At 43.7% G+C, this 27883-nt stretch overlaps 1 protein-coding gene across 3 annotated transcripts in view; it reads right to left on the bottom strand.

Annotated features, from left to right (window-relative positions):
- The window catches only part of ankmy2a (ankyrin repeat and MYND domain containing 2a), a 59012-nt gene that overhangs the window by 7533 nt on the left and 23596 nt on the right, over positions 1 to 27883 (bottom strand). For all 3 annotated transcript variants that reach the window (XM_068009380.1, XM_068009375.1, XM_068009388.1), the window contains exons 3-5: positions 10881 to 11019; positions 4587 to 4685; positions 465 to 625 (exon numbers count right to left, since the gene is read on the bottom strand). In XM_068009380.1, coding sequence (XP_067865481.1) covers positions 465 to 625; positions 4587 to 4685; positions 10881 to 11013 — 393 coding nt within the window. In that variant the 5' untranslated portion in view covers positions 11014 to 11019. The remainder of the gene's footprint in view (positions 1 to 464; positions 626 to 4586; positions 4686 to 10880; positions 11020 to 27883) is intronic.

Raw genomic sequence — 27883 nt, 5'->3', positions numbered from 1 at the left:
TACCACCTCACCACTCAGAAATGAAAATTCAGGGGCAGTGAGTAAGCTCAAGAAACCAAGCTCCCATTCTGTAATATCTCTCATTTCCTTTGAAATGAAAGCTAGGTCTCTCCCTCTGGCCCCATCACCCCAAAACTGGCCCTATAATTGCCCATCGGCATAAGCCTAATCACGGTCATGCTGTACAGAAGGCAAGCAGGAAGCAGAGAATAAAAAGATTACTTAAAAAGGGATTACACGTTATAGTGGATTAATATTGCAGATTTTCTAGGGGCTGGCTCAAGAAAAGAAAAAGTGATGGGGCGAGGCAGACTCACCACCTTTCAGCTTGGAAACTATATGTAATCAGGAAAGTATTAATGGAGGCAAAAAGGAAAGTGATTTAAAAAAAGGGAAAAGAAGTACTAAAATAAACCTGCAGCAAGGTATAATTTTCAAATGAATCAGGAGCAAAAATATCTAACCGCAACTGGGTGTAGGTTTGTTGTTATGATGATTTTGTGCAAGGGTCCTGCTAATTTGACTGGAAGCTTGGGTTCTTTGTTAAGTCCTTGTGGTTTTGTGTAGCAGTCCAATCTTTCACGAGAAAAGAAATTGTTGATAATAGTTACGCAGTCATGTTGTCCTAAACAGAGAGAAAAAAAAAATCAATTAACACTTTTCACTACAACATAACCAGTGTTATTTAAAAATCAACACAAGAGTTATGCTTCCCAGAGCTGAAATATATACTATGTTGACCAACTTTTAGAGAGCCCACATCTCGATTTGTAGAATCCACAATGAGTATCAAGTTTCATACAAACCATAAATTTGCATAACGTAACAATACTTGAAAAATGTGATTAGGAAGGACTTTTTAAAATGCATTTTCATTTACCAATTGGCATCTCCAGGAAAATAGGTATACATAGGATTTGGGTTTTACAATAATCTATATCTTGTGGTATTGCAAGAGCAACTCACTTCTACAGATTCATAAAAGGGGAGAATCAAGTCTATTCTGCAAGGTTTCAAAACAAAGTGACTTGATTGTGTTGCTAATAATTCAAATAGTTTCAGCTTAAAGGCTTCCTACAGTAAATCTTACTGGGATTTTCAAAAGTAATTGATTTTGTTGGAGAAATTGGGCGGCGCAGTGGTTAGCACCGCAGCCTCACAGCTCCAGGGACCCGGGTTCAATTCTGGGTACTGCCTGTGCGGAGTTTGCAAGTTCTCCCTGTGACCGCATGGGTTTTCCCCGGGTGCTCCGGTTTCCTCCCACAGCCAAAGACTTGCGGGTTGATGGGTAAATTGGCCATTGCAAATTGCCCCTAGCGTACGTAGGTGGTAGGGAATATGGGATTACTGTAGGGTTAGTATAAATGGGTGGTTGTTGGTCGGCACAGACTCGGTGGGCCGAAGGGCCTGTTTCAGTGCTGTATCTCTAAATAAATAAATATACTTAGTATATGGGTGCGGACTGTACAGTATTTAGTCACATTTAAAATATCAATAACACTCATAAGGCCTTCATTATAGAATTCAGGATTATTGAGAAGATTCTGCACCTGAAAGAAAATACCTACCCAGCTTTTAACCCACATCAGTTACTTATATATTTCTACAACTGATGTAAATACCCATCGTTAACAAGTATTCTCCTTCATGTCAGCAGTTTGAAAAAAAAAATCACAATAGTTATAGCACTGAAAGAGGCCATTTGGCCCATCATATCTATGCCAGCTCTCTGCAAGAGCTAGTTCCCTCTTCCCCACCTTTCCCCGTTGCCCTGCAAGTTATTCTCTTCAGGCCCTTTTCTAATTCCCTTTTGAAAGCCAGGATTGAATCTGCCTCCACTGCACTCTCAGGCACTCTCCTGGCACTGGGCCGAAGAAGCAAGGCGAACCCTGCCTCGGCCTTTCGGAGCACCCACTGTGAGATTCAACAGCGCTCAGGCACTTACATGCCTGGTGCTGGGGTCCCCTTCCCTTTAAGAACGGGGTTCCCGTCTCCAAGAGCCACCAGCCAATCAGAAGGTATTACAGGAGACCTGGAACTAGACCCAGCACCGTAGCCTGGGACCAGAGGTAAGTGAAGCGGGGTTGCCAGGGCCAGTGTGGCAGGTCCTGGTGATGGTGTGCGATGAGGAGGGGGTGGCTGGTGTGGGGGCAGTTGTTACCAGATGGGAGGCCTTTGCGTCAGGGGCCCTCAGTGGGCAACAGATGACCTAGGGAGGAGGCCCCTCCCAACCAAGCCTGCAGGGAGGCCGCCTTATTTTACTGGGCAACCTCCCCACGTGGTGGAGGTACCCTCCCACACTGGTTGACTTCCAGCGGCAGCAGGAAGATGCCTTTCAGTGACTACTGATTGGCCACTTAAGGGCCTCAATTGGCCTTTGGGCAGCATGGTCGTCTTCAGCCTTTCCCAGCCACGACTTAATTGCAGTGCAACGGGAAGGCGATGGGCCTGCCGCCCCCCCGCATTCTGTCACAATTCTATAGGCCTCCCATCTCCGAGCCCGTCTTTGGGGTGCCCATTAAATTCCACCCCAGGTCTTAACCACTCACTGCATAAAGATGTTTTTCCCCATGTCGCGATTGGTTCTTTTGCCATTCACCTTAAAAGCAGTGTCCTCTGTTTCTTGATTCCTTTGCAAATGGGAATAGTTTCTCCCTATCTACTCTGTCTAGACCCCTCATGATTTTGAATACCTCTATCAAATCTCCTCTTCTCTGACAGCAACTTCAGCGTCTCCAATCGATCCATGTAACTTAAGTCCATCACCCCTGGAACCATTCTCATAAATCTTTTCTGCACTCGCTCAAAAGCCGTCACATCCTTCCTAAAGTGCAGTGCCCAAAAATGAACACAATATTCCAGTCTTGGCTAAATCAATGTTTAATAAAGTTTCATCATAACTTGGTTGGTTTTGTACTCTATGCCTCAATTTCTAAAGCCCAAAATCCGTTAAGGCCTTTTTACATTCTCAACATAGGGCTGGACAAGAATATTCTGCACATTCTTATGCCAATGTGTTTTGTTGAATGATAATTTTCTTTGGTCCATTGACTGGAGATCTGAATTTATATTTTTTTGAAGAAATTTAAAAAGAACATTTTAAAAAAGGATAACTGCTGGCAGCTTAAGATGATCTAGTCTGTTACATGGTACCCTACATTGCAAAGGTCTGTGAGGAGGGAGATGAAATGACAGTGCATTTCCCAGCCAGAACCAAGACCAAGGAAGTTTAAAGGAACTATCTACTCTTTTCAGCAAGCAGAGAAATACTGCTCACTGCTATGTTTGAAACACAGAGCGACTGTCATGTGACAAGCCCCTCCCCCATCTGTGGTTTTAAGCTGGTGTTTTGCTCTGCAGCAGAGAAGCAACTGAATGTTGACATGAGCAGACCCTAAGTGAGGGTCCCTCTATGTCTCTCCATTCCAGCTTGAAAGCTTTCAAATCCTACTTGTTGACTGACCACCTTTGCATACTCCAGCTACAATCAGAAACCCCAATGGAGGAAATCATCCGCATCGCTATTTATTATTTATTTAGTTTTATTTATTTAGAGATACAGCACTGAAGCAGGCCCTTCGGCCCACCGAGTCTGTGCCGACCAACAACTACCCATTTATACTTTCTTTCTTTTCTTTCTTTCTTTCTTTTGGGCCTCCTTATCTCGAGAGACAATGGATACGCGCCTGGAGGTGGTCAGTGGTTTGTGAAGCAGCGCCTGGAGTGGCTATAAAGGCCAATTCTGGAGTAACAGGCTCTTCCACAGGTGCTGCAGAGAAATTTGTTTGTTGGGGCTGTTGCACAGTTGGCTCTCCCCTTGCGCCTCTGTCTTTTTTCCTGCCAACTACTAAGTCTCTTCGACTCGCCACAATTTAGCCCTGTCTTTAACCCTACAGTAATCCCATATTCCCTACCACACTAGCGGCAATTTACAACGGCCAATTTACCTATCACCTGCAAGTCTTTGGCTGTGGGAGGAAACCGGAGCACCCGGCGAAAACCCAAGCGGTCACAGGGAGAACTTGCAAACTCCGCACAGGCAGTACCCAGAATCGAACCCGGGTCCCTGGAGCTGTGAGGCTGCGGTGCTAACCACTGCTCCACTGGGCCGCCCTCCAAGACACTCACTGAACTAGTCATCTACCTCTTCAAACTAAAGGCCTCAGGACCACTGAATTCAGCTGGAAGCCAACCAAATCACCAAACTTCAGACTGTATATCTTTTTATTTTTATGGACTTTAACTCGACCAATCTATCTTTTCCCACTCTGTAACCTATTTGTGTGCGTGTAAACCTCTAGTGTGTGCGTGTGGTGAAAGTTGGTGCGTTGCTTATCATTTTATCAGTTTGGTTTAGGTACAATAAAGTTAACCTCTTTTCTTTGCTAACTCAAGAAAACCTGTCTGATTACTTATTTGCTATGATCATAGCAACCAAACAACTACTGAATTGGCCAGTACATCCACTTTAAGAATTAAACCTGTTATGGTCAAACAAGGAGGGAAAAGAGGGAAGTCCTTCGATCCCGCCTCACTTGACCGTAACAACATATAAAGCTATATACTTGTGCTTTCCAATAATTTACCAACAAAGGCAGCCATCTGCGCTGCAGTTCGTCCAACTGAGTTTACAACATCGGTTTCAGCTCCAGCTTCCAACACCATCCTTGTTATCTCTTTACTACCTGTAATAAAATAAAAGTCCTCTAATGAAATAACTTTAACTAAATAGAATGCAGTTTTTTTAATACAAAGTATTTAACTGCGAAGGGCATTTAACATCACATGAAGGTCTTAATATATCTTAATTGTTTTCTTGCTGTTACTAGCTACTGTTCCTATATAGCATGCGATTATTAGAAAACAAAAGCAGACAGAATTGGTGTCAAGACCTTGTGACAAGAGCTGATAATTGGTTGGGAGGTAGGCAACTAACATGATAACAGGAATATTCTCTTATTGACAGGGTAAGTGCTGTTTGCCACAGACATGTACTGGGGCCTCAGCTTTTCAACATAAATATCAATAATTTTGATGAAGATTTACATCCAAGTTTACAGATGACATTAAATTAGGAGGCACAGAAAGTTGTGTAGACAGATACAGGAATTTACAAAGGGACATAGACAAATTAAGTGAATGGGTTAAACTGTGGTAGATGGAGTTTAATGTGGGACCGTAAAAGGTCATCCATTTGGGATTCAAGAAAGTGTGATGGAGTCCAAGTTTGCAGACTGTTATCTGAGCAGTTGACAAGATCACTCTGCAGTGTGTAGAAGCAAAACAGCCAGCTGTTATTTTTAAAAAAAGAGACAAGCTACTGTAATTGGAATAAAAGCAAAATACTGCGGATGCTGGAAATCTGAAACAAAAACAAGAAATGCTGGAATCACTCAGCAGGTCTGGCAGACCTGCTGAGCGATTCCAGCATTTCTTGTTTTTGTTACTGTAGTTGGAACCTGTTTTCTGGGAGCTAGCCCTCGGCAAATACAGATTGCTACAGCTGGTTCAGTGACTTAGAGTTACTTAAGGTGACAGCGGTGGAGCTACACCAGTAGGACCGTTGTGAGTGAAACTATGGATGTCCCGGAAAGGTGCACAGTTTTGGTGGGAACGGTATCAGTGGAGTTTGGATTGCAGGGGAACTGCTATTGAATGGAAATTGGCATTTGCATCTTGAAAGACAGGATCTAGAGATCTACTTGAAAAGTTCAAAGACCTAAAGGCCATTGTGGCCATAACTGGTGCTAGTTTTGCAAAGACAACTGCTCAAAAGACCTGTGAGATCGATCTTTGTTGCATCTGATAATTAACGTGTAATTTAACTGTTAGCTCATGTTTAATTTTTGGTTTGAGTGTTAAAGTAAAATTTATAAAAGTTAAATGTTGCCCGTTTTGTTTTTTTTCTCCTTCTAAATTGGGGTCGGTTGATGGATTGGATTCTTTTGGTTTGTGATCTCCACGGGGATCGTAACAAAAGACAAATCAAAATATTGTGTTAATGGCGAAAAATTAAGAACTGTGGAGGAGCAAAGGGATTGGGTGTCTATGTAGACAAATCAGTAAAACCTTGGGCACAGGTACAAAAGTAATCAAAAGGCTAATGGAATATTAGCTTTTATCTCAAGGGGCCGGAATGCAAAAGTGATGCTTCAGCTGCACGGAGCCTTGGTCAGACCCTATCTGGAGTACTGCATTCAGTATTGGGCACAAAACCTAAGGGAAGAAATACAAAAGTAAAATACTGCAGATACTGGGAACCTGAAACAAAGACAGAAAATGCTGGAAATAGCAGATCAGGCAGCATCTGTGGGGAGAAAAACAGAGTTAACGTTTCAGATCATCGCAGATTCACCCAAAAAAACTGGGTTTAAAGGAATGTGTCACATAAACCTGGCTTGTATTTCCTCAAAATTAGAAGATTGAAGGTGATCCAATTAGTGTGTTTAAAATGATAAAGAGATTCGATAGTGTAGATACAGAGAAACTATTTCCTCTGGTGGGGGAAGATACAGAACAAGGTGAAACAAACAATCTTAAAATTATAACTCAGCCATTTAGGAGTAAAATCAGGAACACTTTTCTCCCAAAAAGTTGAGGATGCAAGGCGGCTGAAATTTAAGACTGTGATCAGTAGATCAGCCATGATCTAACTGAATGGCAGAACAGATTTGAGACGCTCAATGGCCTACTCCAGTTCCTATTACTGAAGAGACAAGTGAATGTTCTATTTGCAGACATTGCCCTCTTTGGCTAGATGACAGGAAATGTAAACTAGTATTCTCGTGATCTAATTTTTGTTAGATTTTCCATTTGCCCTACAGAATGATGTTAAAGGTTGGAAATTGAAAAGAATGGATGATAGTTCTTCCAACTCTTGGAGGCTTGCATTAGAGCTTTAATGTGCGGCTCCATTGTTCTGTTTCATAAATTTATGACTAAATTACCTTATAGCTTTGTTACATTACCATATTGCTTTGTTCAATTTTACTAAAGAATGGATGTTTACAGCTAACAAAATCACCACAATGTAATGTAGCAACAGAGCAGCTTGTTAATAACAGCAAACTGTAGAAATGTAAAGCTTGGTAAAGAGTAAAAAATGACAGGAGATATTTGTTAAATGCAATACCTCAGTTATGTATGATAGCACAATGACCTACAGTGTAAAGTAGATGTTATCAATCCCTTACTCTGGGCAAAAGGTAAGAATTCACCATTTCTATATTCACAGAAGTTTCATCTATACCCCAAACAAGTACATCTTCAGGTGAAGGGTGAATTGTGATATCTAAGGATAAAGCCAACTTAGGTAACTGAGAAAGGGGACTGGATCAAATCAGTGCTTCAGACAGCAACCAAGAAGAACAGAATTGAGATGCAGGGATACATTTCCAAACAACAGGGGTGAGAGTGGCCAAAGACGAAAAGTTCTGAAAATTAGTGGCCGAAGACAAAAAGTCTTAATTTTGTTTTGACAAGGAATCATGTAATTATAACACTGTTAATGGCCTGCTATACTCTCAGCACTACATGAACTGCTATGCCTGTGCTGGGACGAGGGAGCAGTACCTCAGGACATGCACGATGCCAATATCATCACCCTCTATAAAAACAAAGGTGACCGCGGTGACTGCAACAACTACCGTGGAATCTCCCTGCTCAGCATAGTGGGGAAAGTCTTTGCTCGAGTCGCTCTAAACAGGCTCCAGAAGCTGGCCGAGCACATCTACCCTGAGGCACAGTGTGGCTTTCGTGCAGAGAGATCGACCGTTGACATGCTGTTCTCCCTTCGCCAGATACAGGAGAAATGCCGCGAACAACAGATGCCCCTCTACATTGCTTTCATTGATCTCACCAAAGCCTTTGACCTCGTCAGCAAACGTGGTCTCTTCAGACTACTAGAAAAGATTGGATGTCCACCAAAGCTACTAAGTATCATCACCTCATTCCATGACAATATGAAAGGCACAATTCAACATGGTGGCTCATCAGAGCCCTTTCCTATCCTGAGTGGTGTGAAACAGGGCTGTGTTCTCGCACCCACACTTTTTGGGATTTTCTTCTCCCTGCTGCTCTCACATGCGTTCAAGTCCTCTGAAGAAGGAATTTTCCTCCACACAAGATCAGGCGGCAGGTTGTTCAACCTTGCCCGTCTAAGAGCAAAGTCCAAAGTACGGAAAGTCCTCATCAGAGAACTCCTCTTTGCTGACAATGCTGCTTTAATATCTCACACTGAAGAGTGTCTGCAGAGTCTCATCGACAGGTTTGCGGCTGCCTGCAATGAATTTGGCCTAACCATCAGCCTCAAGAAAACGATCATGGGGCAGGACGTCAGAAATGCTCCCTCCATCAATATTGGCGACCACGCTCTGGAAGAGGTTCAAGAGTTCACCTACCTAGGCTCAACTATCACCAGTAACCTGTCTCTAGATGCAGAAATCAACAAGCGCATGGGAAAGGCTTCCACTGCTATGTCCAGACTGGCCAAGAGAGTGTGGTAAAATGGCGCACTGACACGGAACACAAAAGTCCGAGTGTATCAAGCCTGTGTCCTCAGTACCTTGCTCTATGGCAGCGAGGCCTGGACAACGTATGTCAGCCAAGAGCGACGTCTCAATTCATTCCATCTTCGCTGCCTCTGGAGAATATTTGGCATCAGGTGGCAGGACCGTATCTCCAACACAGAAGTCCTCGACACGGCCAACATCCCCAGCTTATACACACTACTGAGTCAGCGGCGCTTGAGATGGCTTGGCCATGTGAGCCGCATGGAAGATGGCAGGATCCCCAAAGACACATTGTACAGCGAGCTCACCACTGGTATCAGACCCACCGGCCGTCCATGTCTCCGCTTTAAAGACGTCTGCAAACGCGACATGAAGTCCTGTGACATTGATCACAAGTCATGGGAGTCAGTTGCCAGCGTTCGCCAGAGCTGGCGGCAGCCATAAAGGCGGGGCTAAAGTGTGGCGAGTCGAAGAGACTTAGCAGTTGGCAGGAAAAAAGACATGGGCGCAAGGGAAGAGCCAACTGTGTAACAGCCCCGACAAACAAATTTTTCTGCAGCACCTGTGGAAGAGCCTGTCACTCTAGAATTGGCCTTTACAGCCACTCCAGGTGCTGCTCCACACACCACTGACCACCTCCAGGCGCTTACCCATTGTCTCTCGAGATATGGAGGCCAAAGAATGGTCTGTAATGAATGCAAATGCTTCCAGGCCACTTCAAATATGCAGAAACATTAACTTTCCCTTTGTTTACCTTCGATTACCGTCAAGATGGTGGACCAACGCATTTGTATAAAATCAAAGTGACCTCAGCATTCCAACATTTCAGCATTTAATACAATTAGTACATCATGTAATTATAAAGGATGAAGTAAATTTTAATACCAGATCATGACCTTGAAAACCTATTCGTAAATCTGTGCTAGTTCATTCGTCGTCACCGTAGCCTTAGTGGGGCCGCTGGAATTGTCTTGCTTCTTCTCTAGCTTTCTTCAAGCCTCCCTCAGTCCACATCTCAATGTTATCCACCCATCCAATTTTTCCTCTTCTGTTTTCTCCCCTCAATTTCTCCTTCAATTGTTGCCAAGATAAAGCTGTCAGGTCTTCGTTTCCGATGTACGCACTTGGCTATCTTTCTCTTTCTTACTGTATTTAGCAACCCTTTTGACACCTGAATTTCTACTCTTGATCTAACCCACTCATTTGTCTTTCTGTCCATCCAGCTGATTCTGAGCATCCTCCGCCATACCCATATTTCATAAGCTGTTATCTTCCTCTCATCCTCTTTCTTCAGAGTCCAACTCTTGCATCTAACGAGTGCAACTGTCCACATTAATGACTGTACTAGACATTTTTTCAACTTCATGCTGATGCTTTCGGACTTCCAGATGCTACATAGGTCACTGGTCACACCTCTTAAAGCAGCTAATCTAACTTGGATTTCATTTTTGGATGTAACTTTGGTATTTATCATCAAGCCAAGGTACTTGAATTTGTCCATTGCCTCTATCGCGGTGCTTCTAATCTTGACTGCTCTGCTGTCAGTCCCCACTCTCAGAAACTGTCAGTTTAATTGACAGTTAACAGTTTTTTGCTGAGTGGGAAAGACCTATGGGCAGCTTCGTGGTTGGCCAGCTTAAAAGAAAAATCAAAACTGTCAGTTTCACAGACAGTCACTGCGAGTAGGAACTGCTGCTTCCGACCTTCGGGGCAGCTTCAAAAAGAAATCGGAACTGTCAGCTTGACTAACTGTTCCTCTTTTTTAAAAGCCAGTCTTTGGGGTCTGAAGGTTGGAAAGGAAGAAGTCAATGGCGGATTTCTGAAACCCCAATGTCGGAAATCCGCCATTTGACAGACATTTCTCATCCCCACCATAGGGTCATTTCACAAATGGTGTACAAGTGGCAAGCACCAAACACAACAGAAGTTTAACCTCAAGCTACCACACACTCAGAGGCAACAGCTACACAACAATATTATCCAAACGCACAAGAACTTGTGCACAGATTAGGTGTGGTTAGAAGATCTGTTTGGCTCAAAAAATCTAATAACCACACACTGTCATCTCTGCTGGTAGGGTCGAGAAGACAACCTCAGTGGCTCATCTACTGTAATAACACTTGGATTCTTTAGATCCGTAAAAGTTCCTTTTTACTGATTGCATATCTTAGCCAGTACTACTTAATTTTATTTTCTTCCATGAAGATGGGTGAGAATATTTACATCCACTTATTACTGTAAAATTAGTGTAATATATAGATCCTAAACGTTACTTAACATAACTCATCAACTCTTGCAAGTTAAGACTTCACCAAACACCAGTGAACCTTTCAGTGTAACATGATGAATAACATTAAACAAAGAGCTGACCTGAAAGTCCAGCAAACATAAGTGCTGTATAGCCATGCTCGTGTTCATTGCAGTTCACATCTGCACCATGTTGCAGGAGCAGCTTGCACATCTCAGCTTTGCCTTTATATGCAGCATGCATCAAGGGAGTCATTCCATGCTGCAAAAAAAGGAATGAAATAAATTAGTCAATTATGAATAGTCTCTTACTTCACTAAAAGTTACACACAAAAAGAACCAAATTCATACATTTATAATATCTTTAAAATGCTCTCATTGGTCTTTCCACCAGCATGCTTCAGAAACTGCAGGCAGCTAATCCACACAACTGCATAGGAGAGCTCATTATCGCTTTCTCATGTTCACCAACTCCACAGGCTCCCTGAGTCCAAGCAAATTGATAGAGATCCTCGTCTTTAGGAAATCCTCTCCAGTCATACATCCCAGCCCTCACCCTTTGTTCCCCCAAATTGAGATTACTGCTCAAATCCTACTCTCTGCTCCATTATTGGAGACCAATTATCTGTCACTACATCCCTCTGGAATCCTCTTTCAAAAAAACACTTTTTTTTGCTACCTCTCATGTTAAAAAGCATCTTTAAAACCTTGTTCACGTGTGCCTTCAGTCTCTTCAACCTTCACTTCTTGTTTAGTAACCACTCAGCCCCCTTGCAAAGCATTGAAATGCTTGTCTATATTTGCAGTTTTAACTAAAAAGCTGATGCTTTATAATGTCTAAATTTACACCAGTCTTCAATAAAACATCTACAAAAGGCAAGTTTGAAAAAAATGACATTCTCCTCCTCATATCAGGACCTTTTTGGGGAGCAATATTGATTTGAACCAATGACAGAAGTGTGAACAGAAACCCTGATTAATTCTCCAGCAGTGTTTCTTGACATCATACTTTAATTTAGTGCAATGATTCAAAAAGTCTTTTATAGAGTGTGCATCTATTGATAAAGCTCACCTATGTATACTTATTTCCAGATGAGTGCTCCAAGTTGCACCTCCAAGACAGACAGTTATGTGCACGACGACATTACTTGACTCAGGCATATCAACATTGAGCCAGTCACTCAATGGTGTTACCTCCCCTCTCCCACTCCTGTGGCTTGGCACAGCTGGCCGTTTCCACCTACCACCATATCATCCCTGCAGAAGCCATTCTCTTGGTCACAACCCTGAATTGGGTCTTGCATAGTAGGCTCAATGTTCCCCAGAGAACTTACCACTTTCAAGAGGTTTCTGTCAGATTGCAAACTTCAGAAAAGTATGAATGCTGTTGCAGCTTTAATAACAGACTTCCCCAGCAAAATCTGTGGGGACCTATTCCTTTCATATAGCATTCCCTATTGTTTCCTTTGCTTTGTATCTACCCTTCTTGCTGATTCTACCTGCCACCTCTCCCTACTTCTGCCCCAAGCAACAATGTCAAACAAGAGAAAACCACTCATTTATGCTACTCTCACCTCCTTCCTCAAGCCTATGCGTCCTTCCAACCAGCTCTCAAACACGGTGTTTCTGTCTATGACTCAAGATCTAGCTTTAAGTTCTTTAAAATGCACAGCAAACTTTTATTTAAAGATAGCAGAAGTGTAGTAAGCACTTTAAAGAATGCACGCCAATTTCCCTATTCACAGTTGCACTTGCAGTCCTTTAAAGTGCCCTCTGCATTTTTCCTCGATGGCATTTTGCTCCATTCAGTATCTGCAGTTTCTTAAATACTCACACATTTACCAACCCCCATCCCGAATGCTCAACAATGTAGCTCGCCGGGAGCACAAAATATCAGAGCCAGCATATCTGCAGTTTCTTAACTGGCATTAGTATGACCTCATCCAGTGTTTACTTAATAATTAGACATTGGGGCCTTAAAAATGACACACACTTACACTTGAATTGCAGAACACTGCATTGTGTTTTACATGGTATAGTGTACCAGTCTTATAAAACAGCAAGAACAATAGCATTAACTGACCTATCACAAACACAATTAGCTGACCAATAGCAGCAAAAGCAAGAGCATGTAATGACCTATCAGCAGAAAGATCCCACCCACATTCCCATTCTCCACCACATATAAACCCACTGTTACCACCCGTTCCAGTTATTTTTCCTGACGACAGGCAGAGTACGCTGCCAAAACGTCGAAGCCAGTTCTTCTAAGAACTCCTTTTTCAAGGAAACAACTGCTTTTTTCAGAGCAAATTCACATGGTGTTAAATCGTAAAATCGTCTTAAGATTGTTCTTTTCATTTGCACTCAAATACAGGCAAATTTTAAGTAGTGGAGTTGGAATGCCTTTAAGTACGTTTGCCATGGAGGCAAAGAAACCCAGAAATTTTATAAAAGCAAAAATACTGCAGATGCTGGAAATCTAAAATAAAAACAAGAAATACTGGAAATACTCAGCAGGTCTGGCAGCATCTGTGGAAAGAGAAGCAAATTAACATTTCAGGACAGTGACCTTTCATCAGAAATTTTATCTTGGGTTCAGAGCTACATATTGAAAATCTCTGACTGACCCCATCGTGCAAAATTCCCAAAACAATTCTTTTTTTTTTTCGTTCATGGGATGTGGGCGTCACTGGACAGGCCAGCATTTATTGCCCATCCCTAATTGCCCTTGAGAAGGTGGTGGTGAGCTGCCTTCTTGAACCGCTGCAGTACAGTTGGGGTAGGTATAAGCACAGTGCTGTTAGGAAGGGAGTTCCAGGATTTTGACCCAGCGACAGTGAAGGAACGGCGATATAGTTCCAAATCAGGATGGTGTGTGACTTGGAGGGGAATTTGCAGGTGGTGGTGTTCCCATGTATTTGCTGCCCTTGTCCTTCTTGCTCGTAGAGGTCGCGGGTTTGGAAGGTGCTGTCTAAGGAGCCTTGGTGCATTGCTGCAGTGCATCTTGTAGATGGTACACACTGCTGCCACTGTGCGTCGGTGGTGGAGGGAGTGAATGTTTGTAGATGGGGGGCCATTCAAGCGGGCTGTTTTATCCTGGATGGTGTCGAGCTTCTTGCGTGTTGTTGGAGCTGTACCCATCCAGGCAAGTGGAGAGTACTCCATCACACTCCTGACTTGTGCCTTGTAGATGGTGGACAGGCTTTGGGGAGTCAGGAGGTGAGTTACTCGCCTCAGGATTCCTAGCCTCTGACCCGACTCTTGTAGCCACGGTATTTATATGGCTACTCCAGTTCAGTTTCTGGTCAATGGTAGCCCCTAGGATGTTGATAGTGGGTGATTCAGCGATGGTAATGTTACTTGCCACTTCTCAGCCCAAGCCTGGATATTGTCCAGGTCTTGCTGCTTTTCTACACGAACTGCTTCAGTATCTGAGGAGTCACGAATGGTGGTGAACATTGTGCAATCATCAGCGAACATCCCCACTTCTGTTCTTATGATTGAAGGAAGGTCATTGATGAAGCAGCTGAAGATGGTTGGGCCTAAGACACTACCTGAGGAACTCCTGCAGTGATGTCCTGGAGCTCAGATGATTGACCTCCAACAATCACAACCATCTTCCTTTGTGCTAGGTATGACTCCAGCCAGCGGAGGATTTTCCCCCTGATTCCCATTGACCACAGTTTTGCTCGGGCTCCTTGATGCCATACTCGGTCAAAAGCTGCCTTGATGTCAAGGGCAGTCACTCTCACCTCACCTCGTGAGTTCAGCTCTTTTGTCCATGTTTGAACCAAGGCTGTAATGAGATCAGGAGCTGAGTGGTCCTGGCAGAACCCAAACTGAGCGTCACTGAGCAGGTTATTGCGAAGCGTGCCGCTTGATGGCATTGTTGATGACGCCTTCCATCACTTTACTGATGATTGAGAGTAGGCTGATGGGGCAGTAATTGGCAGGGTTGGACTTGTCCTGTTTTTTGTGTACAAGACATACCTGGGCAATTTTCCACATTGCAGGGTAGATGCCAGTGTTGTAGCTGTACTGGAACAGCTTGGCTAGGGGCGCGGCAAGTTCTGGAGCACAGGTCGTCAGTACTATTGCTGGAATATTGTCAGGGCCCATAGCTTTTGCAGTATCCAGTGCCTTCAGTCGTTTCTTGATATCACGCGGAGTGAATCGAATTGGCTAAAGTCTGGCATCTGTAATGCTGGGGACTTCAGGAGGAGGCCAAGATGGATCATCAACTCGGCACTTCTGGCTGAAGATTGTTACAAATGCTTCCGCCTTATCTTTCGCACTGATGTGCTGGGCGCCCCCATCATTGAGGATGGGGATATTTGTGGAGCCACCTCCTCCAGTTAGTTATTTAATGGTCCACCACCATTCATGGCTGGATGGCGCAGGACTGCAGAGCTTAGATCTGATCCGTTGGTTATGGGATCGCTTATTGCATGCTGCTTACGCAGTTTGGCACGCAGATAGTCCTGTGTTGTAGCTTCACCAGGCTGACACCTCACTTTGAGGTATGCCTGGTGCTGTTCCTGGCATGCCCTCCTGCACTCTTCATTGAACCAGGTTTGGTCTCCTGGCTTGATGGTAATGGTAGAGTGGGAGATATGCCAGGCCATGAGGTTACAGATTGTGTTTGAGTACAATTCTGCTGCTGCTGATGGCCCACAGCGCCTCATGGATACCCAGTTTTGCATTGCTAGATCTGTTTGAAATCTATCCCATTTAGCACGGTGATAGTGCCACACAACACGATGGACCGTATCCTCAATGTGAAGGCGGGACATCATCTCCACAAGGACTGTGCGGTGGTCACTCCTACCAATACAGTCATGGACAGAAGCATCAGCGGCAGGCAGATTGGTGAGGACAAGGTCAAGTATGTTTTTCCCTTGTGTTGGTTCCCCCACCACCTGCCGCAGACCCAGTCTAGCAGCTATGTCCTTTACGACTCGGCCAGATCGGTCAGTAGTGGTGCTACCGAGTCACTCTTGGTGATAGACATTGAAGTCCCCCACCCAGAGTACATTTTGTGCCCTTGCCAACCGCAGTGCTTCCTCCAAGTGGTGTTCAGCATGGAGGAGTACCGAGTCATCAGCTGAGGGAGGGCAGTAAGTGGTAAATCAGTAGGAGGTTACCTTGCCCATGTTTGACCTGATGCCATGAGACATCATGGGGTCCAGAGTCGATGTTGAGGACTCCCAGGGCAACTCCCTCCCTACTGTATACCACTGTCCCGCCACCTCTGGTGGGTCTGTCCTGCCGGTGGGAGAAGACATACCCGGGGATGGTGATGGCAGTGTCTGGGACATTGTCTGTAAAGTATGATTCCGTGAGTATGACTATGTCAGGCTGTTGCTTGACTAGTCTGTGGGACAGCTCTCCCAACTTTGGCACAAGCCCCCACATGTTAGTAAGGAGGACTTTGCAGGGTCGACAAGGCTGTGTTTGCCGTTGTCGTTTCCAGCGCCTAGGTTGAAGCCGGGTGGTCCGTCCGGTTTCATTCCTTTTTATTGACTTCGTAGCGGTTAAGTACAACTGAGTGGCTTGCTAGGCCATTTCAGAAAGCATTTAAGAGTTAACCACATTGCTGTGGGTCTGGAGTCACATGTAGGCCAGACCAGGTAAGGACAGCAGATTTCCTTCCCTGAAGGACATTAGTAAACCAGATGGGTTTTTACAACAATCAACAATGGTTTCATGGCCATGATTAGACTAGCTTTTAATTCCAGATTTATTAACTAAATTCAAATTCCACCTTCTGCTGTGGTGGGATTCGAACCCATGTCCCCAGAGAAATACCCTGGGTCACTAGTCCAGTGATAATACCACTATGCCACCGCCTACCCATGAATTAAACTCTGATTCATCTGATACGGTTTACTTAACAATTAGGACAGACTGTAAACATGTACTGATTTCATTATGGATTTTAAAAAAACGCAAATATTATATTACCTATTACTCGTCTGTGAAAGTGTGAGTGAGTATCACTAAGGCTAAAAAGACTAATTGAGAAGTAAGCTCTGGTTTGATGATTACAATTGCTATTCAATCATTTTAGGTTGTGGATTAAAACCTTGCTTTGTTTGCAACTTTGAATGGAAATCGTGTGCTACATGTTATAAAATTGCTATCCTTATATTGTGTTGCTTCCATTTATTCATTCATGGCATGTGGGCGTCTCTGGCAAGGCCAGCATTTATTGCCCATCTCTATTTGTCCCCAAGTAGATGGCAAAGCGCTGCCTTCTTGAACCGCTGCAGTCCATGTGTTGTGAAGTAGGGAGCTCCAGGGTTTTGACCCAGTGGCAATGAAGAAAAGGTGATGTATTTCCAAGTTAGGCTGATGCATGATATGGAAGTGATGGTGTTCCCATGCACCCAAATATTTAAATTTACTATATGCAACGTCACTAGACATCTGCTAGTCCTGTAACGTATGGGCTGAAAAACTTCAATTAGTATATTAAATATCTTGACCATCTCTCACCCCTTCCTTGCCAAATTGCATCATTTCCCTGTCTCGTGGTTTCTTTCACCACTTTTTGGTGAGTCACAGTAACTGAAGTTATTTTAGATTATAAACAAAACAAAGCAAGATTATGATCATGGGTTTTGAAAAAAGCAACTCTTTGTATATTCATATCACAATATTACCTCAGCCCTTAAAAAGAGTCTGATAATTGCATATAACAAATTTTAATTACCTTCAGCAGCAGTGGCACAAACACGCCAGAGCAGTGACAGCAAAAGGATCTGCGTGTGATTCTTCTAGAGACCAATTAGACTACCCATCCCTAAACATGTTAATATCCAGTGCAAACTGAACAGTATGCCAGTCTGCAATCGGTTTCAAAATGTGCATTATCAAGAACATTAAGGAGTAGTTACATTTTCACTGACATCACTACCCTACAGCTTGCTGAAAAAGGTTACAGGGCCTAATGGAGAATTATACAAGATTCAAACTATTTCAAAGGAGAATTAAATGCATAGAACATTGGATTAGTTAGACCTAAATACTTTATTCACCAAGTACAAAGCAGTTCATTTTATTTTGATTACTGGAAGCTTTTATTTATACTTACTGAACAACTGAGAGATCAGGTACTTAATTTCAGAAACAGTGGCCCCCCCACCCATCTTGAATAGTTGAGAGTCAACAAGAGCACCAACCACCTTTGTGCCTTACTTTTAATTACATGCCAAACCATCTTAAAACAATCAAATATTCATCAAAATAAAAGCAAAATACTGGGGATGCTGGAAATCTGAAACAAAAACAAGAAATGCTGGATTCACTCAGCAGGTCTGGCAGCATCTGTGGTAAGAGAAGCAGAGTTAACGTTTCGGGTCAGTGACCCTCCTTCCGAAGAAGGGTCACTGACCCGAAACGTTAACTCTGCTTCTCTTTCCACAGATGCTGCCAGACCTGCTGAGTGAATCAAATATTCATCAACCTGTGTACAGCAGCAGCAGTGTGTACCATCTACAAAATGCACTGCAGCAACTTGCCAGGGCTCCTTCGACAGCACTTTCCAAACCTGTGAATTCTATCATCTAAAAAGGACAAGGGCAGCAGACACATGGGAACACCATCACCTGCAATTTCCTTCGATGCCACACACCATCCTGTCTTGGCGTTATATTGCTGTGCCTTCACGGTCACTGGGTCAAAATCCTGGAATGCCCTTCCTAAAAGGGTGTACCTACACCACGTGGACGGCAGTGGTTCAAGGCAGCAGCTCACCACCACCTTCTCAAGGGCAATTAGAGATGGGCAATAAATGCTGGTCTTGCCAGTGACACTCACATCCCACAAATGAATAAAAAAAAATGCAGCAACTGCGTCTATAAAAGTTAGGAATTTACAATTTGTTTTCTATTACACATAGCATGTCGTACATGTTTGAGCATTGCATTAAAAGGTATAATTTCTCTAATCACCGAATAAATCCATAACTATACATACTACCATCCTGAATACGCTTATCTCATCACTGACTGGGGGTGGGGGAAAGAGAAGATCTACCTATCCTTGATAAATATTAAACAGAAAGAATGGAGACAAGCCACTACTATAATCCTCTTGCATCACTAAACGCAGTCAGTGCGTTTCGTTTTCTTCCTCCTAACCCCACCCCCAATCAAAATCGTTATTTTTCACACTACTGCAGCCTGTGTGAAGCCTAAGCTGTTAAATTAATCAGTTAGCAGCTTCATCCTTTCCAGATGACATCAGGTGGCATACACTGACATCAGAATACATACACACACCCATCAATTAAAATTGTCTGTGGAAATGGGGAAAATCACTCCAAAACAGGAAACCAATGTAAACAAGGCACATTTCCAGCATCTGTAGGAATCTGGATTATATATTTAGGTCTCAACAGAAACTGGACAGTTGAGTTTACAGTTACTGGACCTGCAGTAGACAACAGGTCTTAACTACATCCAGTCAGAGAAGATTCCTTTGCAGGGTTCAGCTGAGGCTGTGGCACTGAAAATCACATGTCTGAATATCCAATATAAAAGAAATGGAAAAAGGCTTATTTGCTTAACAAGTTTGCAATAGTAGCAGGGGAAATACAGCTTTTAAAAAAAAGTTTAAACTTCTAAGACGCTGAAAAGCCTGGGGAAAGCCCAAAGAAAAAAAGAAGCAAGTTGGGGGAAGGTGGAGGGTGGAGAGATTGAGATAAGATATGTGTATTCCTTATAGGCAAGGTTGCATGCTAGGAAACAGACAATTTACCTTTATTCCTAATTTTGTCTTGGTTTATAAAAATTTAAATCAATTTTAATCAGGAAAAAACTTTTGCGCAATGACTATATAAATAGTAAACTGGTGGTGATTACTTTTAAATCACAGCTGTTGAAGTGCTACCGCCTGACACCTGAGAACAGAGTGTCCACACCAGATGCTCCAATATTGTATTTAGGTTACGTGCTCAACAGACATCTTGCAATGTCAAAAACATTTGGTTCAATTCTTGTAAAAGAGTTACTTTCTATTTTGGACCGTATGTTGATTTATCTGAATTTGACAAGTAATGCAAGTGGAGGATCCAAAAGCCAGACAATTGGGAGTCACCAGGGCAAATGATTTTCAAAGTACTACAGGCAGGAAACATTTCTTTCAGTACTTGCAGCTTTTTTTTTTAAATCATTGATCGGGATATGGGCATTGTTGGCAAGGCCAACATTTGTTACCCATCCTTAGTTGGCCTTGAGAAGATGGCGGTGAGCCACCTTCTTAAACCGTTGTAATGCATGTGCTAATGGTACTGCCGTAATGCTGTTAGGTGGGAACTCCTGGATACGATCCAGCAAAAAAGGAACAGCAATGCTGAACCAATTCAGGATGGTGTGTGACTTGGAGGCGATCGTGTTCCCAAGCACCTGCTGCCCTTATCCTTCTTGTTGTCATGAGGTTCAGGAGGTGCTGTCGAAAAAGCTTTAGTGACTTGCTGCCGTGCATCCAGTAGATCATACACACTGTATTCAGGGTATATCAGTGTTGGAGGCAGTCGATGTTCAAGCTAGTGGATTAAGTGGTTGCTTGTGTGAAGCATAATCTCACGGAACTCTCTCACTTTGAGGCCATACGAGTTGAATAAAATATTTTTATCTACCTCCTCAAAAATTAGAAATGAGATGCAGAATCCATGATCTAGATGCAAAAAGGTATTGTTTTAGTTCATTAACAAGACTAGGCCACTTCATAAAACCCTGTTTGTGTGTCATTAGATACATTACTGGGATATGATGTTTTTGAAGACAGCTATGATGATTAGTCATACATTTTGCATTAACAATGGCATGTAGAAAACATTCAAATAATATCAAGATCAAAAGTATCACTTGGTAAAACTGGGTCAGAATCCTGTTATCTGTAGAGAACGTAGAATAAAGAAAATAATTTTGGCGATACAATATGATCTTTATCAGAGGGAAGCATCCTCCATTTACTGACATCTATCTTACAGACCTTCTTTCTTGTAGGGAATTTATTTATACATGGCTACATAGCCTTCATGTAACACTGCGCTAAGTTTTCGTCAGTTTTTGCTGCCTCCTCCAATAGGTGAACCATTGCATCAGCATGAGGATTTCTCTCTCTTTTGTATGGCTAATGTAGATATAGAGCGATAATTATAATTTTACACTCAGGTGGTTAAACCAGTTAATTACATCAGGGATAGTGGAGTATATCACTGTCATGCTAGACCCCAACCTGCCAAGAATGAGGCATATTAATTTTGCCATATCGACATTAAATTTCAAACTGTTGCTGAAGTGAAGAAAGGACTTATTTAAAAATTCACCAGGCCCTTGGCTGGAAATTTTTTTTTGCATACCAACAGCCAGTGCTTGGAAGGACAAAGGGCTATTCCCTGCTCCAATTTAACCCACAACGGACTTGGAGCACCAGGTATTCTGTCCAAGACGACGACATTCCAGGGTCGGCTAAGACCACAGAATCCACAAACAGACGTGGACAGACCAGCTAGTCACATGACTAACCTGCTTGGCAACCTGGGTTTTTCTGAATTGTACAAACAGTTTGAACTCAGTGTCTGTTTGCCCCTGTCTGCTCCCATCTCTTTCGCACGGAACTCCAAATCCACTGAAGACACATGAACCCCAAGAGTGAACAGTCTCCTACAGCGGACATAGTTTAAGAAGAATACTGATCCCCAATGAAAAGCAAGATCTACCTACAATCAAGGACTCTACAGTGAGCTCGAAGAACTGTAACAAAAACCCCCTTCAGAGATTGCCTCAAACTTTTCCACTTCATTTTTCTTCTGCTCTTTTCTGTCTCTACCTACATGTGTGTATCGCATATGCATGCTAGCGTGGACGCGTTGTGTATTTGTACGCGTTAACTGAATTAGAGTTTAAATTTAATAAATTTCAACCTTTCTTCTTTAAACCTAAGAAAACCTGTGTGTGCTGGTTTCTTTGCCTTATAATTGGAAAGCAGTGAACAAGGATTCACCAAGGGGGAGTTAAAACACAGTGCGTTTAAAAATTAAACCCTGTTAGAGTAAGACCAGGTGAAGGCTGAGAGGAAAGCCTAGACCCCTTTCTCACCTGGTCATAACAATCACTGTGATGCCTCCTTTATATTTGCGAATCATATTGAATCATTGTATGTTCCATGGTCTGTTCTGGGTGAAAACAGTTGCGCACTGGAGAGTTTTTAATTTTCCATTTGTGCGTCAAGTATCTGCATCTGCTACTGTTTGTGCAGATGCGGTTGAAAGTTGTCCATGAGCTTCGCGGATGATCGGAGCCAGGGATTTTCTACATCCAGTGTTTCACGAAATGCCTGTTTCTGACTTTTGTAAACGCCATTTGGCTTTCCAAGTTTCATCAGTGTTCAAGTTGCATTGAAGAAGATTAAGCACGTGGGTCCAAAAGGGCTTGGACAACATCAAGCAGCATTGAAGGAAGCTGTTGAGATCCTGATGGATGGGGAGACATGTGTTTTACTCGATTCACTGGACTTCCCAGAGAGTTACAGCATTGGGGCGAACAGATAGGGGTGCGATGTTTGTCAGCAAGGGCAGTCAGGATTGTTGAGGTTTACTGGAGAGCTCATTGCAGTGTTCAGTTGGGCATCAAAAAGGCCAGTGTGGCTACCTCTGGTCCATACTGATGCACAGTGCTCAGCTGCAGAGCACATGTTCGAAGCACCAATGCTGATACTCACCAGCTTGTACTTGACAGTTTCTTGGCGGCTACCTTCTTCAGGTGGTCATGGGATATCAACGTGCAGTCTAGCTTCACTGCAAGATAGATCAGAGTGGTATCATGTCAGAGAAGATCACTTTCATAGTGCACTTAAGTGTTCCTGTCATCAAGATGTAATGTGGTCACTATTGTTTTGTGCCGTTTGGCTTGAGCTTCCGTTTCCAAAAATATTCCTCCACAATGTTTAGGTCCCCATTCAAGGTGGACGCGATGCCATTGAAGATGTTTAGTTTAGAGATACAGCACTGAAACAGGCCTACGTCCACCTTGAATGGGGTGGACGCGATGCCATTGAAGATGTTTAGTTTAGAGATACAGCACTGAAACAGGCCCTACGGCCCACCGAGTCTGTGCCGACCATCAACCACCCATTTATACTAATCCTACACTAATCCTATATTCCTACCATATCCCCACCTGTCCCTATATTTCCCTACCACCTACCTATACTAGGGGCAATTTATAATGGCCAATTTACCTACCAACCTGCAAGTCTTTTGGCTGTGGGAGGAAACCGGAGCACCCGGAGAAAACCCATGCAGACACGGGGAGACCTTGCAAACTCCACACAGGCTTGAGTTGCCAGGGCCAGGTCATCCACATCCACATTTTTTTTTTAAATTTATTTATTCACAAGATATGGATGTCGTTGGAAAGGCCAGCATTTACTGTCCATCCCTAATTGCCCTCAAGAAGGTTGTGGTGAGCCACCTTCTTGAATACAAGTGAGTGGTTTGCTAGGCCACTTCAGAAGGCAGTTAAGAGTCAACCAGATTGTTGTGTGTCTGGAGTTACATATTGGCTAGACTGGGCAAGGATGGCAGACTTTCTTTCCTATTTGCGAACCAGATGGATTTTTACAGTAATCCAGTGGCTCCACGGTCACAATGACTGATGATAGCTTTTTTAAAATTGAGATTTTATTTAATTAATTGTACTTAAATTTCCCAGCTGCCACGGTGACATTTGAATTCATGTCTCTGGATCATTAGCCCAGGCTTCTGGATTACTCGTCCAATAACATAAGCAATATGCTACTGCACCCCTAGATTTGTGCGACTGCATTGATGGCATGTTGCTTGTGTAGACATTGAGGAGTGTTGGTGTGAGTACTGAGCCTTGTGGCAGTCTGTTGGTGAGGAACCACAGTGAGCCAACTATTGCTCCGCATCATCCATAGAAGGCCTAGAACTGTGAGGTTGGGGATGATCCTGGCGAGCTTCTGCATCACTCCTTTAATCCAGACTATGTCGTAGGCCAATGATAGATCTACAAAGGCTGCGTTGGTCTTGGGTTTCCTCTGGAATCTGGCCGCGATGAAAGGGCCAATTTGCTCACAGCAACTACAATTTGGCTGGAATCGAACTTGCTCATCAGGGGAACCCCTGCTCAACAGGAGGGCTGATTCTCCAGAGGATGATCAGTTCCAGTTCATACACAGAAGTGATATTCGGGTTGTCGGTCGGCTTGCCCAGTTTGAGTATGGCAATGACCGTCGCCTCCCGCTGTGCTTTTGGGATGCATCCTGATTCCATGGTATCAGCCTCAAGAAAACGAACATCATGGGACAGGACGTCAGAAATGCTCCATCCATCAATATCGGCGACCACGCTCTTGAAATGGTTCAAGAGTTCACCTACCTCGGCTCAACTATCACCAGTAACCTGTCTCTCGATGCAGAAATCAACAAGCGCATGGGAAAGGCGTCTGCTGCTATGTCCAGACTGGCCAAGAGGGTGTGGGAAAATGGCACACTGACATAGAACACAAAAGTCCGAGTGTTTCAAGCCTGTGTCCTCAGTACCTTGCTCTACAGCAGCGAGGCCTGGACAACGTATGTCAGCCAAGAGCGACGTCTCAATGAATTCCATCTTCGCTGACTCAGGAGAATCCTTGGCATCCGGTGGCAGGACTGTATCTCCAACGCAGAAGTCCTCAAGGCGGCCAACATCCCCAGCATATACACCCTACTAAGCCAGCGGTGCTTGAGATGGCTTGGCCATGTGAGCCGCATGGAAGATGGCAGGATCCCCAAGGACGCATTGTACAGCGAGCTCGTCATTGGTATCAGACTTACTGGCCGTCCATGTCTCCACTTTAAAGACGTCTGCAAACGCGACATGAAGTCCTGCGACACTGACCACAAGTCATGGGAGTCAGTTGCCAGCGAGCACCAGAGCTGGCGGACAGCTATAATGGCAGGGCTAAAGACAGGCGAGTCGAAGAGACTTAGCAGTTGGCAGGAAAAGAGACAGAAGTGTAAGGACAGAAACAACTGTGTAACAGCCCTGTCAACTAATTTTATCTGCAGCGCCTGTGGAACAGTCTGTCACTCTAGAATTGGCCTTTATAGCCATTCTAGGCGCTGCTCCACAAACCACTGACCATCTCTAGGCACTTACCCATTGCCTCTCGAGACAAGGAGGCCAAAGAAAGAAAGATGTAGAGTTGACTCAGCCATTGGAATCTCATGGGGCCTAGCTGAAGAAATTCTGGGGGGAGATCATCTACGCCAGCCAGCTTCCCTTTCTTCATTGCGGCTAAGCCCTCCCTCACGGGATGAATTGACAGCATAGAAAGGGAGAGGCACACAGGTATCATCTGGATATCAAAAACATCTTAAAAAGGTATGATAACAATGGCAACCTGTAGTTACTCTTGGAGTATGTGGAGCATGACTGCCTTATTCAAAGTACATAGAACACCTGACAAGTTATGTAAACTTTAGTTTTAAAACAAAAAAGTATTATGCTCAGCAAATAATGCCACTTCTTATTGTAAAACGTTAACAAACATTAATATATTTTTGTCATTCTAGCATCCAGAATAGAGAACTGCAGCATCCAATTCCTGACAAAAGCAAATTCCAGTTAAGTTTTATAACCTCTGGTTTATCTAGGAGTATGAATCGGAAGATTTTGTGATCAAGTCAGCTGGAACATAGAAATCAATCGCCGCAATTGAAGAGTCTCCAAACTAAGCTAAGAATTCTAAATCTCCCAGAAGAAGTTATTTACCCAAATGAAAGTGCACACAACATTCCCGATGGAGAACAAATCCAATCTATCCAAGTAGAGAGAGTTTAGGTACAAGTTTCAGAGTTAAGGCTCAAAAAATCCAGGTGCCGCACAAGAGTACTACTGTATTTTAACCTGCTAAAACCACATTGCTTATCAAAGCAGGTAGCTGGCAAGTTTCCGACTGCATGGCCAGCTAGGACTACCTTGCCCCGAGGGCTAGGCCTACAAGGTTATATGGAGCCAAGAAGAAAGAACCCCAGTGATAGATCTATCCCTCCAGGTTCCATGAGATAGCTAAGCTTGCCAAAGTAATATTTGTAATAATCTGGAGTATGCAAACTGCCTGATTCAGGCACTGTATTAAAAAGTTGGCTGTGTGGGGCTAACTTGGTTTTCAATTTTATTTGTGAAGTGTACCATTGAGAAGTGCCTGTAAGAGTTGATACACTGTTGAGTCTACCTGTTTAGTAATCTGTACTGTGGTTGCTCTGGCTGCACAAGATTCGAATGGGTCAGTAGTGGACAATCAGAAGGGGGCCTGCTCATCTCCTAGGTATTTTACTATCTAACTGAAAGCTGCATTAGAGACTTCAATGTAAACAAACATCCCAAGGCATTTCACAAAATAGTATTAAGAGAATGCACACAGAACCAGGAAAGGAGAGATTAGGTAGTGTGACGGAAAGCTTGTTAGAAGGGATTTATTTTGATCCAGAAAGACTGGAAGCTCTGCCATAATAGTATAAGTGTACCCTTATGGTCGCAATGCACTCACTCAGGATCAAGTGACATTTATTTAGTGCGTGCAACACGAGGCATGTGCGCTGATGAATTCAAGCCCTTGGTCATTCAATCACAAGCTCAATCAAATTATGAATGGGTTGGACAAAGTAGATATGGAGAGAATGTTTCCACATTTGGGGGAAGCCAAAACTAGGATATAGATAGCTACCAATAATTTGTTAGGGGAAAAAAAAAAGGAGAAATTTCTTTACTCAGGATGCTTTGAATGTGGAAGTTGCAATTACAAGAGTTTTTTTTGTTTGTTTGATGGGATGTAGACGTCACTGGCAAGGCCAACATTTGTTGCCCATTCCTAACTGCCCTCGAGAAGGTGCTGGTGAGACGCTTTCTTGTACTGCTGCATCTGGTGCAGTTACTCCCACAGTGCTGTTAGGAAGGGAGTTCCAGGATTTTGATCCACAACAGTGAAGGAACGGCAATATATTTCCAAGTCAGGATGGTGTGTGGCTTGGAGGGGAACTTGCAGATGGTGGTATTCCCCAGCATCTGCTGCCCTTGTCCTTCTAGGTGGAAGAGATCACGGGTTTGGAAGGTGCTGTCGAAAGAGGCGTGGGGAGTTGCTGCAGTGCATCTTTTATATGGTACACACTGCTGCCACTGTGCGTCGGTGGTGGAGGAAGTGTATGTTTAGGTGGTGGATGGGGTGCCCATCAAGCGGGCTGCCATGTCCTGGATGGTGCTGAGCTTCAGGAGTGTTATTGGAGCTGCACTCATCCAGGCGAGTGGAGAGTATGCCATCACATTAATGACTTGTGCCTTGTCGACGGACAGGATTTGGGGAGTGTGGAGGTTACGCGCCGCAGAATTCTCAGCCTCTGACCTGCTCGTGTAGCCACCATGTTTGCGTGGCTTCTCCAGTTCAGTTTCTGGTCAATGGCAAACACCAGGAATTCAGGGATAATAATGCCGTTGAATGTCAAGGGGAGATGGTCAGATTCTCTCTCGTTGGAGATGGTCATTGCTTGGCATAAATGTTACTTACCACTCATCAGCCTAAGCCTGAATGCTGTCCAGGTCTTCCTGCATACATGAACTGCTTTAGTATCTGAGCAGTTGCGAATGGTACTGAACATAATCAGCAAACATCCCCACTTCTGACCTTATGACGGAGGGAAGGTCATTGCTGAAGCAGCTGAATATAGTCAGGCCCAGAGCACTACCCCGAGGAACTCCTGCAGCAGTGTCCTTGGGCTGGGATGATTGGTCTCCAACAACCACAACCATCTTCCTTTGTGCTAGGAACTTGGAACTATAATCGCCGTTCCTTCACGGTCGCTGGGTCAAAATCCTGGAACTCCCTTCCTAACAGCACTGTGGGTATACCTACGCCAAATGGACTGCAGCGGTTCAAGAAGGCAGCTCATCACCACCTTCTCAAGGGCAATTAGGGATGGGCAATAAATGCTGGCCTGGGCAGTGTCGCCCACAATTTGGCTAGGGCTCCTTATTGCCACACTTGGTCAAATGCTGCCTTGATATCAAGGGCAATCACTCTCACCTCACATTCATCTCTTTTGTCCATGTTTGG

Source organism: Heterodontus francisci, chromosome 2 (genome assembly GCF_036365525.1).
Source record: "Heterodontus francisci isolate sHetFra1 chromosome 2, sHetFra1.hap1, whole genome shotgun sequence".
Taxonomy (NCBI): Eukaryota; Metazoa; Chordata; class Chondrichthyes; order Heterodontiformes; family Heterodontidae; genus Heterodontus; species Heterodontus francisci.
This window is presented reverse-complemented; position numbering and strand designations above follow the sequence as displayed.